Source organism: Podarcis raffonei, chromosome 1 (assembly GCF_027172205.1).
Source record: "Podarcis raffonei isolate rPodRaf1 chromosome 1, rPodRaf1.pri, whole genome shotgun sequence".
Taxonomy (NCBI): Eukaryota; Metazoa; Chordata; class Lepidosauria; order Squamata; family Lacertidae; genus Podarcis; species Podarcis raffonei.
Window position 1 is genome coordinate 120,130,745 of NC_070602.1, and position 15,873 is coordinate 120,146,617.

The window sequence follows — 15,873 nt, forward strand, 5'->3', positions numbered from 1 at the left end:
GGTTTATTTTTCATTTTGATATCCCAGCGTAGTAATGAAAAATCTCAGCAATGGCACATTGTCATACAGAGGCTGGGGCAAATGGCATGGAGCTCCCATTGAAATGGATGGTGGCAGAATTCACTTTTCACATCTGATTTGGTGCTGGCATTTTGATGGAAGCTTTTTGGACTTCTTTTGAGATATCAGTCCCAAGCAGAGCTCTAAGAATTAAAAAAAATACATTTAAGACACAAGCATAGGCATACCATTATAAATTCAGTATCATACAAAATAATTAGCCAGCATTATAAACCGCATACGTATTTGGCTCCTGTAGGTAATAATGAATTCTATGCTCAGTATCTCCTTTATCTTTAATCTTAATTCCCATAATGAAGACTGTTGTACTATGGAAAACAATGCAGCTATAGTTTAGTATTACTACATTGTGCAGACTAAGACCAAGCAGAAGTATTTGGGTTTTCTTGATACGTATAAACAGATTTGACCTTTCGTATCTCATCTAGAATTTAAACATCTGCTAATAAATTTTAAGTTTCCTCATAAGTCTTCAGACAATTCCTCTCATAACAGTGATGTCTCTTCATAGGATTTTTGAGTTCAGTATACTTTCTTCAGGAAAAGAATTATACATTTTCCACAAGGATAAAATTATTATTTGCCCTCACCCTTCTTTTGTTCCCAAGACAAATATCAGCAGTTCATTTCCCCCCCCTTTCTCTCCTCAACCCCAAAGAGAGGAGGAGCTACACCAGACAGATTTACTAAGTCCTGAAAGACCATATAAATAGGACAGAGAACGTCCATAAGCGGAGCACTTTGTTTATTTCCTTCAGGGCAGGAGCCACGTGAGAAATGGTAAGTTGACACTATAGCTAAAGGAACGTATTTACATGTCTTTTCTTTTCCCCACTCCCCAAATTTCTATTTCGGAAGAAATTCAGTGAGAAGGGTGGCTACTTCTGTTGCTTTTTGGGAAGAACTGCCCTCCCCAGAAATATAGAGGCTCTGAAAGTACAGTTGGAAGAGGAAGAAACTTGTTGTCCAAGCCAAAAGCTGTAGACAAAGTCACAGGGACTCGGACACAGCCATTTGTGAATGAAAAATCAGATACATGGCTGAAAGCCCGGAAGAGGGCATTGACAACAGCACATAGCTCAAATTCTGATGAAAAGCCAAGATGAATTTGTCCTTAGGAAAGTGTAACTCAGACTATGTTTAGATTTGGGATTGCAGCTCAGCCTAAAGAAAAAAAGATGCCAAGCTACAGCAAAAGAAAACAACAACACGCGACTAGTATTGCTGAACGAAATGCCACTTATTCTTTCTTTTTTATATATTAATTTAAACAATTTAAGGACTGCCCACTATATAATATCAGCAGTAGGGTGTACTCCCAAATCCAGTGAGAGGAATTATGTGCTGTCTATAATATGAACAGGGTCAACACTGATATGGAAATCGTCCATAAAAAAGCACAGCGGTGAACAAACCTGTTGAAATATCTGAGCACTGTAATTAAAATTTAAAGACATTCTTTCTGTCTCTATGAAACCCCTGATGGATTCTGAGGTCCTATAACACCTTATACAAGGACGAATAACAGAATTCAAAAAGCTCTATGTATCCATTCAACCTCCAACATGTCAATCAGTGTGGGCCAGCTGGAATTTGCCATCAATTTTTGTTCACTACAGTGATTTCCAACGGACAGGAAATCATATTCCCAAATTTTGAGAAGAACACCTGGGTAACATTAAAAACCTGAAATGGTCAGAGATTAATGTTTTCTCTGTCAATATGTCCAACTTTATTCCCAACGATTGTGCAACATTTTCCTATTGTGCATTTCCCACACCCAAACCCACCCACCCACCCACCCAATACATTATATTTTGCAAGGTTAAATACTACTGAACTGATTTGGGCTGCTATACAGCAAGGAAGGATACAGAGGTATAATCCTGGATATAAGGAACAAAGGAGAGGAACAGAAAACTATGGCATGGGACTTCTGCCCCACCTCTCCACTCTCTCTAGGTCTCGTAAGATTTTAAAACACTCAACAGTTATTGTCTCTGTTTTTCTGGAGTGCTACAGAGATAACAGGACACAGTATATAAAACTGAGGGGGAAATATAATAAATACTACTTACTTTGGTTCGTATCTTATGCCTTCTGTGCTATATAAAACACCCAGTCCTGCACAAAGCCTTTCAATGCCATTCCTAAAGAGAGAATAATTGTGTAAAGTGTTTTCCATAAACTAGTTCATCCCCCCCCCATTACAGTGAACTAAATGCAGTATTGTTGATGTAAGCTCAGCAAAGAGATTTCAGACAGAGATAATTTCTGCTAGCCTAAGAAGGGCCCTTGACTGGAGAAAACGTGGTTTGGCCGTGCTCTTTCTTCTTCTTCCTCTTCTTCTTCTTCTTCTTCTTCTTCTTCTTCTTCTTCTTCTTCTCCTTCTCCTTCGCCCAACAATAACAGGCAGTTTTCTCTCCGAAGGACAATGCTACCAGGGTGGTTCGCACTTAATGAACTTCCATGTAAGAAAGGTAAAGGTCAAGGTACCCCTGACCGTTAGGTCCAGTCGCGGACAACTCTGGGGTTGCGGCGCTCATCTCGCTTTACTGGCCGAGGGAGCCGATGTTTGTCCACAGACAGCTTCCGGGTCATGTGGCCAGCATGACTAAGCCGCTTCTGGCGAACCAGAGCAGTGCACGGAAACCCCATTTACCTTCCCACCAGAGCAGTACCTATTTATCTACTTGCACTTGACGTGCTTTCGAACTGCTAGGTTGGCAGGAGCAGGGACTGAGCAGCGAGAGCTCACCCCGTTGCGGGGATTCAAACTGCCAACCTTCTGATCAGCAAGCCCTAGGCTCTGTGGTTTAGACCACAGCGCCACCCGCGTCCTGTAAGAAAGGTATGTACCCCAAATATACAACGCCATCACATATACATTTATTGGCAACTAACTCCCATGGGGCTATATACAACCACACAGAAACTGTGTTTAGATATACCAACGAAGTGTTTTCCAATTAACTATGTTGCATTGTAATTCAGAACAGAATTCCAAAGAGAAGAAGAAAACACACCTATTTGCTTACCATGCAATCATAACACCGTTGTCAGTGCACAGTCTGGGAGGCGGACATACCAGGGCGAAATCGGTGGCATCTGTTAAAACCTGCAGAGCTTTCCGGATATACTGGTTACTTGCAACACCCCCCGAAGCCACCTGAAACCAGTGTTCGAAAGTCATGTTTATGGGAAGTCTGAGGAAGTAGGGCGGCAGGATTATGCTTATAGCAATCTGGCTCACCCTGCTGGCAGTAATCCCTGCACAGGGCAGAAACATGCCCTCTCCCCCTCTGCCATTTTGAAATTCATATAAAGATATTTGAGTAGGCACCATTAGGTATTACATACAAGGGGTGTGGGAAAGGCAGAGCCCAGGAACAAACATAGCCCCCCATGACATGTTGACTTTCCCCAAGTACATGCAAAGTCTCGTGCTCTTGGATTCAGTGTATTTTATTTCCTTCGTGTTAGTTAATAATATTTGTTACTAATTTGTGTCTCTCTGTTGATCAGGTTACCACTTCCTGGACCTAAAGGTGCAAGTGATTAATACAACTTAAGCTGCTGGCCATATTGTTGGAGCTTAGGATAGGTTAACTGTGCAACACACACATGTTGGGATTTCATTCCTTCCCACTGCTGACGTGTGATTGTTTTCATCACATGTCTGTGTTGACATTCCACACTGTTGGAGTCATGAGAACGGAAGTTCGGTTACACTGTTCCGTTATGTTATGCTTCCGCATTTTCTGTTCTCTCTCGGACGAGAAGGAGAGAGAAGCCTTGATTTCTTTGTTCTGCAACACTTGATCTTGTACATAATAAATTATCTGAGTATTCTACACCTCAAGTCCAGCTTCTGCTTTGAACTCTGCATTTGTGTGTGCAGATATCTTCGGATATATGTCACAGTAGCAACTCAGGACAGAAGAGTGATGAATCATCCCAAGGGGTGCTTCGGAGGGAAAGACGCAGTTCCCTGGTTTGTTTTCCTGACAACACACACACACACACACACACACACACTGAAGAAGCGTGCATGCGCACAAAAGCTCATTCCAACAACAAACTTACTTGGTCTCTAAGGTGCTACTGGATGGAATTTTTTTATTTTGTTTTGACACTTACCAAAGTTGCCTTCCTCTGTGGCAAGATTCCCTTCCTTCTACAGAAATGAATGGCTCGGTGCGTTCGAGCGACAATATGAGCAGTTACCGTGTGCTGGACTGCTGCAGCAAGGTCTGGTATGCAGGACAGGAGTTGTCCTTCCTGACGCCCTGCAGAAATCACGATCAAATAGGTTTCCCAAGCCTATGTGAAGCTCTCGCGCGCAATCTGTATCCGTCCTATTTTAGTAAATACCTTCCTCCTTTTCTTTTTCTGCGATCGCTCTAGTGACCTGGGACTGAAGTCCAGCAAAGGAAAAGTTGCAGTTGTGATGTTGCTCCATGGGGACTTTGAATTCATAACGCCGTCTATTTCCCTGCTGAGCCAAGCGTTCTATCGCTTTTCCACCGCTCAGGCCAGAGCACTCTGGGTGCTTTCGTAAAGAAAGCCTTCTGGCTACCTAAACAATCCAAATGGAAGCAGAAATTAAATAAATGTACACATATATTTTAAAAGTCACTGGAAAAGGCAAATGAGCACAAGGAGTAGCTTTATGATTCTGAAGGACCCAAGTCACACCTCAAATCCTTGTTATTATGTGCTGAGGCTTGACACTGAGCCAGCCGCATGGCAGCCACATCGTTATGGTTTTATCCCAATTAGCTAAATGATCACCAAGTAAGTGGGACAATTGCACAGGGCTTTCCTCATTGGCCCTGTCCCGTGGGCTATTCTGCCAACAGCGATTCAGCAGGGGTCTTCTGTGCCAACTTTTAAACGCCTGCTGAAAACTTATCTATTCCACCAGACCCATGCAGGCGATTAAGAATACTCAATCGAACTCCATCTGTTCCTGTAGTCCATTCAACTCCTGAAACTGTTCGAAAACCAAGGCATGGCTTCCGATTGACTGCAGGAGCTTCCAGCACTCAAGCAGAAGCCGTGGAAGCCACGTCGGATGTTTGGCTTCTGAAAAATGTTCACAAACTGCAACACTTCCGAGTTTACAGTGTTCGGGAGCCAAGCCATTCGAGTACCAAGGTACCACATCCTTCCACAATGGTTAATTGATGTCTGTTTTTAACTTTATAGCTGTATTGTATTGTATTGTATTGTATTGTATTGTGTTGTGTTGTGTTGTGTTGTGTTGTGTTGTGTTGCTATGTGTTTTTATTGCTGTAAACTGCTTTGATAGATATATATTTATGATACAAGGTAAAGGTAAAGGGACCCCTGACCATTAGGTCCAGTCGTGGCCGACTCTGGGGTTGTGGCGCTCATCTCGCTTTATTGGCCAAGAGAGCCGGCGTACAGCTTCCGGGTCATGTGGCCAGCATGACTAAGCTGCTTCTGGCGAACCAGAGCAGCGCACGGAAACGCCGTTTACCTTCCCGCCAGAAGAATACCTATTGATCTACTTGCACTTTGACGTGCTTTCGAACTGCTAGGTTGGCAGGAGCAGGGGCTGAGCAATGGGAGCTCACCCCATTGCGTGGATTCGAACCGCCGACCTTCTGATCGGCAAGTCCTAGGCTCTGTGGTTTAACCCACAGCGCCACCCACGTCCCTATTTATGATATAGCAGCATACAAATGTTATAATAAATAAACACTAATTAAAAGGATTACCTTATCCAACATGTCCCCAGGTGCAATGTCCAATGTCTGTCCAAGGAGAAGGAAATCTGAAACTCCTTGTGCTACCGCTAGTATACAGTGACCCCCAGAGAGCAAAAGTACCAGGAACGGGAAGTCCACACGATTGGTCAACCTAACGGTAAGAGCATGCGCCTCCATATGATGGATGGGAATGAAAGGCTTCTTGCATTTCTCTACCAGTTCCAGACTATAGGCCAACCCAACTCCGAGGCTCAAAGCAAGTCCTGGCTTCACGGTTGTTGCAATGGCTGAGAGTCCATCTGCGCTAACTCTGCTGACGGCAAGTGCTTCTTGCACTACCCTTGCAATGTTTTCTTGGTGAAGCTGTTGTGCCACCGAAGGAATAATTCCACCTGTTCTGATGAGAAACAAACATGTACATGATGCTTACGTGAAAGGATAAGAAAGAGGGATTTATATCTAGATGTTAGGATAGAGATGATAAGGAAAACAGGAAAACAGGAAGACACAATGAGAGATAAAGGAGGTGCTGTGGGATTGGTGGAAGTCAATGTCTTGTAGTTGTTGTTTTAGTGTTTATAGTATTAACTTGTAAGATATGGAAATTTTTTTTAGTTGTTGTTGCTTTCTTTAGTTTTCGAATGTTGGTTTTTGTGCGTTGTGTATTGTTAATTTTCCATATTTTTCGTGTTGTTGTTGTGTGGAAAATACTAATAAAATTTATTTTTTTTATAAAAAAAAGTACACAATGCTTACGTTAAATCTGTTTGGCCTAGCTCAAAAGTCTCAAACACAGAAGTTGATGTTCTGGCTAGTCAGCACTTCTTTCTTTTTTGGCAACCTGCAGGTCTGGCTTCCAACACAGCTGTAGTAGCAACACTAGAGATCAATTTGTGTGTGTGTGTGTGTGTGTGTGTGTGTGTGTGTGTGTGTGTGTTGTTTTTCCCAGACTTTTAGGAGCTTTTTGATACCACTAATCTTGGATTGTTGATACTGTGGCAGTGATCTAGATGCACTTACAGATACTGTGGCGTAACACGTGATGACAAAATAATAACATGATATTCAACGTACGTAGTGTATGGAAGTGAGAGCTGGACCATAAAGAAGGCTGATCGCCGAAGAATGGATGCTTTTGAATTATGGTGCTGGAGGAGACTCTTGAGAGTCCCATGGACTGCAAGAAGATCAAACCTATCCATTCTTAAGGAAATCAGCCCTGAGTGCTCACTGGAAGGACAGATCGTGAAGCTGAGGCTCCAGTACTTTGGCCACCTCATGAGAAGAGAAGACTCCCTGGAAAAGACCCTGATGCTGGGAAAGATTGAGGGCACAAGGAGAAGGGGACGACAGAGGACGAGATGGCTGGACAGTGTTCTCGAAGCTACCAGCATGAGTTTGACCAAACTGCGGGAGGCGGTGGAAGACAGGAGTGCCTGGCATGTTCTGGTCCATGGGGTCACGAAGAGTCGGACACAACTAAACGACTAAACAACAAAGTACCTAAAACTTTGTTTTCACCAATGGTAAGAATTACTTACTTCAGATGAACCGCGCTTTGAGAATGCAGGGCTTCTCCTAAAATGTTGCCAGCTTCATCCACCACAGCTGCGGCTGTATCATCGCAGCTGGTTTCGATACCCAGAACTATTTTGGTAGAAAAGCGTTTGCCACGGCAAACAGAGACTCTTCTTAAACAATCAATCCAGCAAGGTTCAGGAGGTTTCGAAATTGCTCCCCCAAAACCGCTCACTGCGAAAGATTTCTGTAGACAGGCATACCTACAAAGAAACTGCACAATAACAAAATTTAGAATTTAGAATTTAACATCTTGTAGTCACTACCGTGCCCAGGCTCTCTATTCCCACCCTACAGGTGATTAGTTCCGGCATAACTTATGAGGGAAGGGAGTGCCTCAGTTGGCTTTTTAGATAATTTTCCAAGTGAAACAAATTGGTTTTCCCCCCGTTCTCAGTGGGACATCTTGGCTGAGCTGACATTTAACCCCAAATCACCAGAACTGAGATCCTACATTCTGTTCCCTATGGACTACAAGCTATGGTTCAATGTGAACACTCAACATCCTGGAACACACTGTTCAAAAATTCCCATGGTGCTTGTCTGCTGTTTTGGCTGTTCCCATACCACTGATGAAACAAGCCAGGATCCGGCCTATTGTGTTGTTCAAACCTGGGCTGCTGTGGACTGTTTTCCCCAAACCAACCATGAGTGGAAATCAAGGTTTGTTCTTAGATTACTGCTTGTGGTTTGTTTGGGGGAAAGCAACCATGAGCCCTTTGAAGACGTTATGATAAGCCACGCTCAGGGTTGTTTCATACACGTTGTCAGTGCTTTTCTTCTAGGAAAAAATGGTACAGCACACCCTTGAGAAAACCCCAGGGGAAAAACACTGCATGGTGTGGCAACAGCTGGAGCAGGGGACGTATACCCTGGGAATTTTTGAGCAGGGTGCACCAGCATGCTACATGTTCACATTAAAACATAGTTTAAATTTGTTTAATGCAATTTAACAATACAGCCCCCCCACTATTGTTTGTATATGTGTATGTGATATACACTCACACGTTATTTAATGCATATAGGCTTGAACAAATTCTGTTCTCTAAGCATCAAGCAACATGACAATACTTTTGCCAAGATTTATCTATTTATTCAAAAACAAAGGCGGCCATGTTGGCCAACAAGAAAAGAATTAAAAATTCACATTAATATAGATGTTGACCTAATATCCCCCCCCCCCAATATGGATTTGAAAACCTTTGGGGTGGGGGGGAAAGAAATTGGTAAGCCTTATAATTCTCTTTATCAAAGCTGGGGTTCCAAATAAGAGCTAGATGATTATTTAAAACAAATTTAAACTGCAATACATCTTGGGGTATTTCAAAAACCCAGTGGATTCACACAATTACTCATTTGTTGGGAAAGATTCAGGCGTCTTTCCTTAACGTTTCTGGAATATCGGTTTCCTTGCACTCAGCAGTGCACTATTTTTCTACCAGGGCAAAAGCAATCCTCCTTTCTCCTAGCACAGGCATGTCCAAAGTCCGTTTCAGGGGCATAATCTGGCCCCCATGGCAGTATATGTCCTGGGGTAAAATCCTTTAAAAAGCTCAAAAGCTCAACAACTTTGGGGTTAAATCCTAAGAACCTAAGAAAAGCTCAATAACTTTGGTCGGCCCTCATGCATGTTCACTTCATCAAATCTGGCCCTCTTTGAAAAAAAATTGGGCACCCCTGTCCTAGCACATTAATTGATTTTGAGGAATCTGTCACAGGCCTTTCATAAGCAGCACAAAGCAAACATATCCATTCTCTTGCAGTTTTGCAAACTTTATAGCTGTATGATTTTAACAGGTTTTTTTAATGTCTTGGCTATCTGTATAACCTATTGATGTATGCTGGATTAAGGGCAGCCTGAGGCTAGTGAACTATGAATAAATGTCATCAACTATTTGGAAAACACCAATACTGTCTAGAATGACAGTCATGCTGAAGGTCAAACACTGACAGAAGAAAACAAAACACATTCTGAGGTAATGTAATGGGCTAGACATCTGGAAGCAAAGAAAGTGATCAATCTGATATATATACACACACACACACACACACACACACACACACACACACACAGAGTGTGTGGGGGGGGGTGATTTTACCTGTGTCAAAAACATTGTGTTGAAAGAGTGTTCTTTATCAATTCAGGCGTCACATTTCACAGTTTCCAAAGACACACAGTTCGAATAAATCTGGAATAAATAGAAATCATGTTTTGGTTTAATAATAATAATAATAATAATAATAAGCCAAGACATAAAGTAGGCCTTTGGGTAACGCTACATGTTTTGGGATTGGCTGCAGCTCTTTGCTCCTTCTCTCTTTCCGCAAGCCAGCAAATATCTGCCAGCAAACGATGAAGTCTTTGATTAACTATAGCTTCCTGTTTTGTCTGAACTGGGAAACTGTGGCTAATTATTTCAGAAACAAGTCAGGATCTCAAACAATGGTTTGAAGGTGTCTTAATACCATGGCTTGTTCCAAAGCCATTGACCAATGTTTCAACAAGCCAAGATTCTGGGTTTGTTTGTTGGCTTGTGCAAAGGGAAAAGCACATGAACAGGCACGAGGCCCTGAATTCCTTGTGTTATTGTGTAGTACAATGCTAGGAGCTAACAGACAGAAGGGGATGTTTCTGCTGGGGTTTTTCTTCTGCTGAGTTTTTTACTGTAGTTAAGCATAGGGCTCATTTTCACAACAACCTTCTCTGCCCACAGCAGGCGTCAGTTAAGGGTAACAGGTGTTTATGCAACATAAAGTAGCTGTGTGAGTGTGGGACGTGGGTGGCGCTGTGGTCTAAACCACTGAGTCTTTTGGGCTTGCCGATCAGAAGGTTGGTGGTTCGAATCCCCACGACGGGGTGAGCTCCCATTGCTCGGTCCCAGTTCCTGCCAACCTAGCAGTTCAAAAGCACGCCAAAAAAAGTGTAAGTAGATAAATAGGTACCACTCCGACGGGAAGGTAAACGGCGTTTCCATGCGCTGCTCTGGTTTTGGCGTTCCATTGTGCCAGAAGCAGCTTAGTCATGCTGGCCACATGACCTGGAAAAACTGTCTGCAGACAAACGCCGGCTCCCTCAGCCTGTAAAGCGAGATGAGCGCCGCAACCCCAGAGTCGTCCGCAACTGGACTCAACTGTCAGGGGTCCTTTATCTTTACCTTTTTTAAGCATAGGGCTCATTTTCACAACAACCTTCTCTGCCCATGGCAGGCATCAGTTACGGGTAACTGCTGTTTATGCAACATAAAGTAGCTGTATGAGTGTGGATGATACAAAAAGAACTGAAAACAGTTTGATTCTTGGAATGCTGCAAACAAGAAGTGTGTGGCAAAAGCTAGACAGTGGTGAATTCTGTGCATTTCTTCAGGATTCATGTGACCAGTGTATTCAGGTGTAGCTGGAAGTCAGTATCAATTGCCCCAAAAGTGGGAGAATAGTGAAACTGGATATTTGAGTCTTCAGCCACCTTCATTTTATGAATAAAGAATATGCCAGTGTGTTGTTTCCAAAGAATCCTCAAGATTTAAGAAAGCTAAGCGTTATGGATGGCTTCGTATGCCAAAACTAAGAAAGAGAGATGTGCTTTTGAAAGCTTTCAAAGACTGAGAAATCTGTTGCGGACAACAACAGAAGGATTAAATAATTGGACAAAACTCTGTTGGCAGGTTACAGAAGGGAACACAGGTGAATGAAACGTGAGCATCTGCGTTAATCCTTTATTATAGGGATTTTCCTTCATCGCTTCTCAATAAATAATGAAAAGCTTCTAAACCTTCAGCAGTGCATCATGAACCTTACTCTTGGCTGATTTGGAGAGTCGGAAAGGCACTCAGAGAGAGGGACCCCAGAGCCAAACCTCTGCTATAGAGCATCTCAGCAAATAGCACTGTGCTCTGGCAGAGCTCCCATTCATTTAAGAAAGGCGTATGCAGGAGGGCTCAGAGCTACCAGAGGCAATTTCTGCAGAGACTTCTGGTAGGTCTCTTGAGTGGTTTGCAGGCAATTGGCAAGAGCTTTTGGCTCTCAATTGTCTTAACAACAGCAGCAGCTAAAAAGCTCCCTCCTCTTCCACTCCCCGCCAAATTAGATTGTTCAAACAGGAATCCTGAAGGAAAGCCAGGAATGGATTTTTCATGTGAAAGGACTTGTGAACTTGGAGAGGTATCCAATGAAGTGGTTCTGATATTGCAAGGGATTCCATTTGCACAACAGAACTTCCTCTTCTCCCTCCCTCTCCTCTCCTTTTCTCATGTGCCCCTTTAATTGGCTCCGAGAGGTTTAAGGAGACCCACAGAACATCTATACAGTATGCACAGGGAGAGGAGAGGGAGAGGAAGTTCCACTTCATAGGCAAAAGTCCTTGTGCTAACAGAACTACTCTGTTGAATGCTGCCCTATGTCCCGGTCCTGGTCCAGGTCCAGATCACAAATTCCTGGGGTTTGAGCATGATCCATAGAGCCACATGGCGAAGGCACTACAGTCGTACCTCGGAAGTCGAACGGAATCCATCTGGAAATCCATTCGACTTCCAAAATGTCTGGAAACCAAGGCGCAGCTTCCGATTGGCAGGAAGCTCCTGCAGCCAATAGGAAGCCGCGGAACCCATGTCGGACGTTCGGATTCTTTGGAATCCGAACTTCCGGGTTTGCGATGTTAGGGAGCCAAAACGTTCGACTCGCAAGGCGTTCGACTTGCAAGGTTATGACTGTATTTCTGAAGCAACCGGAGGACCTCAAAAGCTTTAGATATCACAAGACTGGTCTGCCTATTCCGCTCCTAGAAGGGCCTAATCTAACACCCACAGGGCAGGTGTAAGGTTTAACAATGCAAAAGCAAATACACAGCCATCATTTGGATGGCAGTGGCAGCAGAACATAAAGGCCAAACAAGGGGAAAATACTTAGAAGTACTCTGATACCGTTTGTTAATTTTTTTACATTCATTTCCTTCTGTGCTGCGTCTTTATTGTTCAGTGTTACAGAGCGACAAAAGGAATGTAATATTATCTCTTCTGGTTAGTCAAGATAAGAGATTAAAGGTTTATTCTCCTTATTGAATATGTTGCCAAACATAGCTCATGCAAAGTAAACAGTATGGCTCACAAGAAGTTATTTTGAAATACAGATGATATGTCAATAGAAAAAGAAAGACTAGAGTAACCATAATCAGTCATTGTTCCAAGTCATATTCTGCAAATTGATTATTCATTTATTTGTTAGATTTATATACCGCCTTCCATCCAAAGATCTCAAGGTAGTTCACAAGATTGATGATTATCTGTTTGAGGATTTGAAAATAAGAAGTAGTTCTCCCTCCTGCAATTCTAGCTTACTTCCTGATCAACATGCATAGGATCATGCTATAAAGGTAAAGGTAAAGGTACCCCTGCCCGTACGGGCCAGTCTTGACAGACTCTGGGGTTGTGCGCCCATCTCACTCAAGAGGCCGGGGGCCAGTGCTGTCCGAAGACACTTCCGGGTCACGTGGCCAGCGTGACATCGCTGCTCTGGCGAGCCAGAGCCGCACACGGAAACGCCGTTTACCTTCCCGCTAGAAAGCGGTCCCTATTTATCTACTTGCACCCGGGGGTGCTTTCGAACTGCTAGGTTGGCAGGCGCTGGGACCGAGCAGCGGGAGCGCACCCCGCCGCGGGGATTCAAACCGCCAACCTTTCGATCGGCAAGCCCTAGGCGCTGAGGCTTTTACCCACAGCGCCACCCGCGTCCCAGGATCATGCTATAAGTCTGTTTTAATGCATAATCTTGTTTATAACTTCGAATGTAAATTTGGCTGTAGGTTTGACAAAATGGTGTTGTGACTGAAAAGACTCTGGAAGTTTGTAGGTAGCATCCCTGGAAGGTTTGATGCAGAGTTATATGAAACTCAGGTTACATATTTGTAATCTGTCATAAATAAGCCAAATAAAAAATATCAGCATACATTTAGTACTATTCCCTAGAAATTGCTATTAAAATTTGGGCTGCCCTTGAAGAATGCTTAGAAGTTTCATCAGAGACAGAATACCAGAATGTTTAACTGCCTACTGCTAGATGGAATCATATTACGCCAATTCTGAAATATATTTTGCTTCCCACCCTAATTCAAGGGGCTGGTGCTGATCTTTAAAGCCATAAAAGTCTTAGAACCCAAATACCTAAAGGAGTGTCTCTTCCTAAACCACCTGCCCATGTCTTAAGGAGAGGATCTTTTCTTTGTCCTGATGTCAGGGGAAATTCATCATGCAGCAACAATGTCATGGTGTTCCATTTGTGGAATGGAGAACGACTGCTGCCAACATTACCATCATCCCAATGCTGGGTTAAAAGCTTATTTGACCAAGCATTTGAAATTTCAAAACCTGTTTATTATTTAGTTTCTTCTGTTTGTTTTTATATGCCTCTGTTTGTTCCTGATGACTTTTTTCAGCATGACTCATTTTATTCCATGCCTTTTGTCTTCTGCCCGGGTGTGTAGATGAAGAGCAGTTTAAAAATATTTGCCATAAACATTTTTATTTATTATTATTAAACAATCCTGAGGATGTTTTCCTGTAGAAACTGTGCACTGAGCTGCAAGGCGACATCAAGTGCTTCTGCTCAGTGTTTGAAACTCCCATTGTTCTAGGCACACTTTGCAACAGGGAATTTCATTAGCACAAGCAGTTTCTGAGCTCTGGGCGCAATTTTGTGCCCAAGATTTCAGATTAAAACTGTAGCGTGGAAGGAAAGGAGGACCTTTTTCTGCCTCCCCACTTCCAGCTACTCTCTGAAGCCTGGAGAAGAGACCCTTTAAAGAATATTAGGGGGGTGGGCAGGGGAATGACTAGACCATGTGAAAAATGAACATACCGTATTTTTTGCACCATAACACTCACTTTTTTCCTCCTAGAAAGTAAGGGGAAATGTCTGTGCGTGTTATGGAGGGAATGCCTACGGGTGGCATGCCTACGGATTTTCCTCCTCTAAAAATTACGTGCGTGTTATGGTCGGGTGCGTGTTATAGAGCGAAAAATACGGTAATATTTTAGCTGCAGTTCATTCCTTTTCAGGTTTGTATCCTTGTTATTAAAAAAGCGCGCCTGGACATTCTGTTGTGGCGCCCACAACCCAGGTTTAAGGTGCCATTTAGCTCCTAGTTTTCATATCTGTTTCTAACACTACTTCTGCTGGGGAAAGCATCCAATTTACCAGCACTCAAATCAAATCGCAAACGATATCCCTGAGGTCGCAAATTGTACCCGTGACTTAATGATATACACAAAGTCACGCAGAAAACTGCCTTATGCCAAACCATTGCACAGCCTTGCATGCTCTTCCCAGTGTCTTCACCTGATGGTTATCTGTCTGTTAAATCAGAGATGCTAGGGAACTGGACAAGAGACAAGGCCCAGTGCTAGCACCTGGCACAGAGAGGCAAATTCGGAAACCAGTTTCTCCTATCTCCTTTTAGATACTTCACATTTTGTGACTTTCTGTTTTGTGGTTGGCGAACCCTAAGCAAATAACATCAGCATTCGTACAAGGTACATTGCAAACCACACTGGGGTTGTTAGTGTTGTAGGACAATGTGCGTTTTCTTTTTTGTCTTTCTATGCACATCTTAGAATCGTTGCTCCCAAGTATGCACGCACAGAGAAGGAACTTTAAATAATTTTGATTTAGGCACTACATCGTTGCCATTAACTCGCCCCTTTCTTTCTGCATTTGGCTTTGGGGGCTCCGTCCACAAAAATCATAGAACTGCAGAGCTGGGTGGGATCCCAGCGGGTCATCTAGTCCAACCCTCTTGCAATGCAGGAAACTCAACTGAAGCATCCATGACAGGTAACCACCCAAATTAAACAAGGGCCCTGCAGAGAAGGTCCCCCACCCCTTCCCTTAATCTAAAATAACCTCCTCTTTTCCCCAGGACGAGAGTTACCTGCCACTGGCTACCCGCCAACCGGGTACTGTATATGTCTACGAACGGGCAACAAACAGCCTCTGCCCCATTCAAGGGCGTGCAAAGGGGTAGGTTGAAAGCCCCCGAAAGGGTTAAACTGGCGCAATGACGCTTGGGACGGCCGTCCCCGCCCCCCTTCGCGCAGTCGGCGGGACCACGTGAGCGAGGATAAACCAATCGAATTGGCGGGAGAGGCGGGCGCCTGCAACAACCACGTCGCTGCAGACGAGCGAAAGGGTAGAGCAGCGAGCGCCCCTCGATTTCCGGGTCGCTTTTTGAACCCTCCATTTTGGAGGGCATGGGGTCTGCGGGAGTTAGGGGTATTCTTTGTTTTCTGCGCTGTATTTTGCATGCATGGCGCTTTTTCTTTTTTTCTTTTGGTAGGGAATCAAACAGGGAATTAAAAAGGGGGGAAACATTTTCCCCACGCTTGCTTTCTATAATGAGGGCTTTCCCAAACAATCATGCAAATTTTATAGTAGATGGTCCTAACTGCATAATAACATTGGCCCTAATTTTATTTTATTTTTTAATCCA

General features: G+C 43.5%; 1 protein-coding gene across 1 annotated transcript; it reads right to left on the reverse strand.

The window, feature by feature from the left end:
* OSGEPL1 (O-sialoglycoprotein endopeptidase like 1) lies at positions 1-15,441 on the reverse strand. The gene is made up of 9 exons (XM_053360279.1): positions 15,316-15,441; positions 9,497-9,586; positions 7,361-7,611; positions 5,829-6,216; positions 4,456-4,660; positions 4,222-4,370; positions 3,120-3,250; positions 2,160-2,231; positions 1-203 (listed from the first exon to the last, which is right to left on the reverse strand). Exons 2-9 carry the CDS (start codon positions 9,509-9,511, stop codon positions 128-130), a joined length of 1,287 nt encoding a protein of 428 aa, XP_053216254.1. The 5' UTR covers positions 9,512-9,586; positions 15,316-15,441; the 3' UTR covers positions 1-127.
* Between the last annotated feature and the right edge of the window lie 432 nt (positions 15,442-15,873).

Bases quoted from the DNA above. Each gene is read 5' to 3' on its own strand.
- OSGEPL1 (XM_053360279.1), bottom strand. The intron at 6,217-7,360 runs GTAAGTAATTCT...GTTTCTCATCAG, and splicing joins CAAAGCGCGGTTCATCTGAA to AACAGGTGGAATTATTCCTT. The intron at 4,661-5,828 runs GTAATCCTTTTA...TGGATTGTTTAG, and splicing joins CTGGGGACATGTTGGATAAG to GTAGCCAGAAGGCTTTCTTT.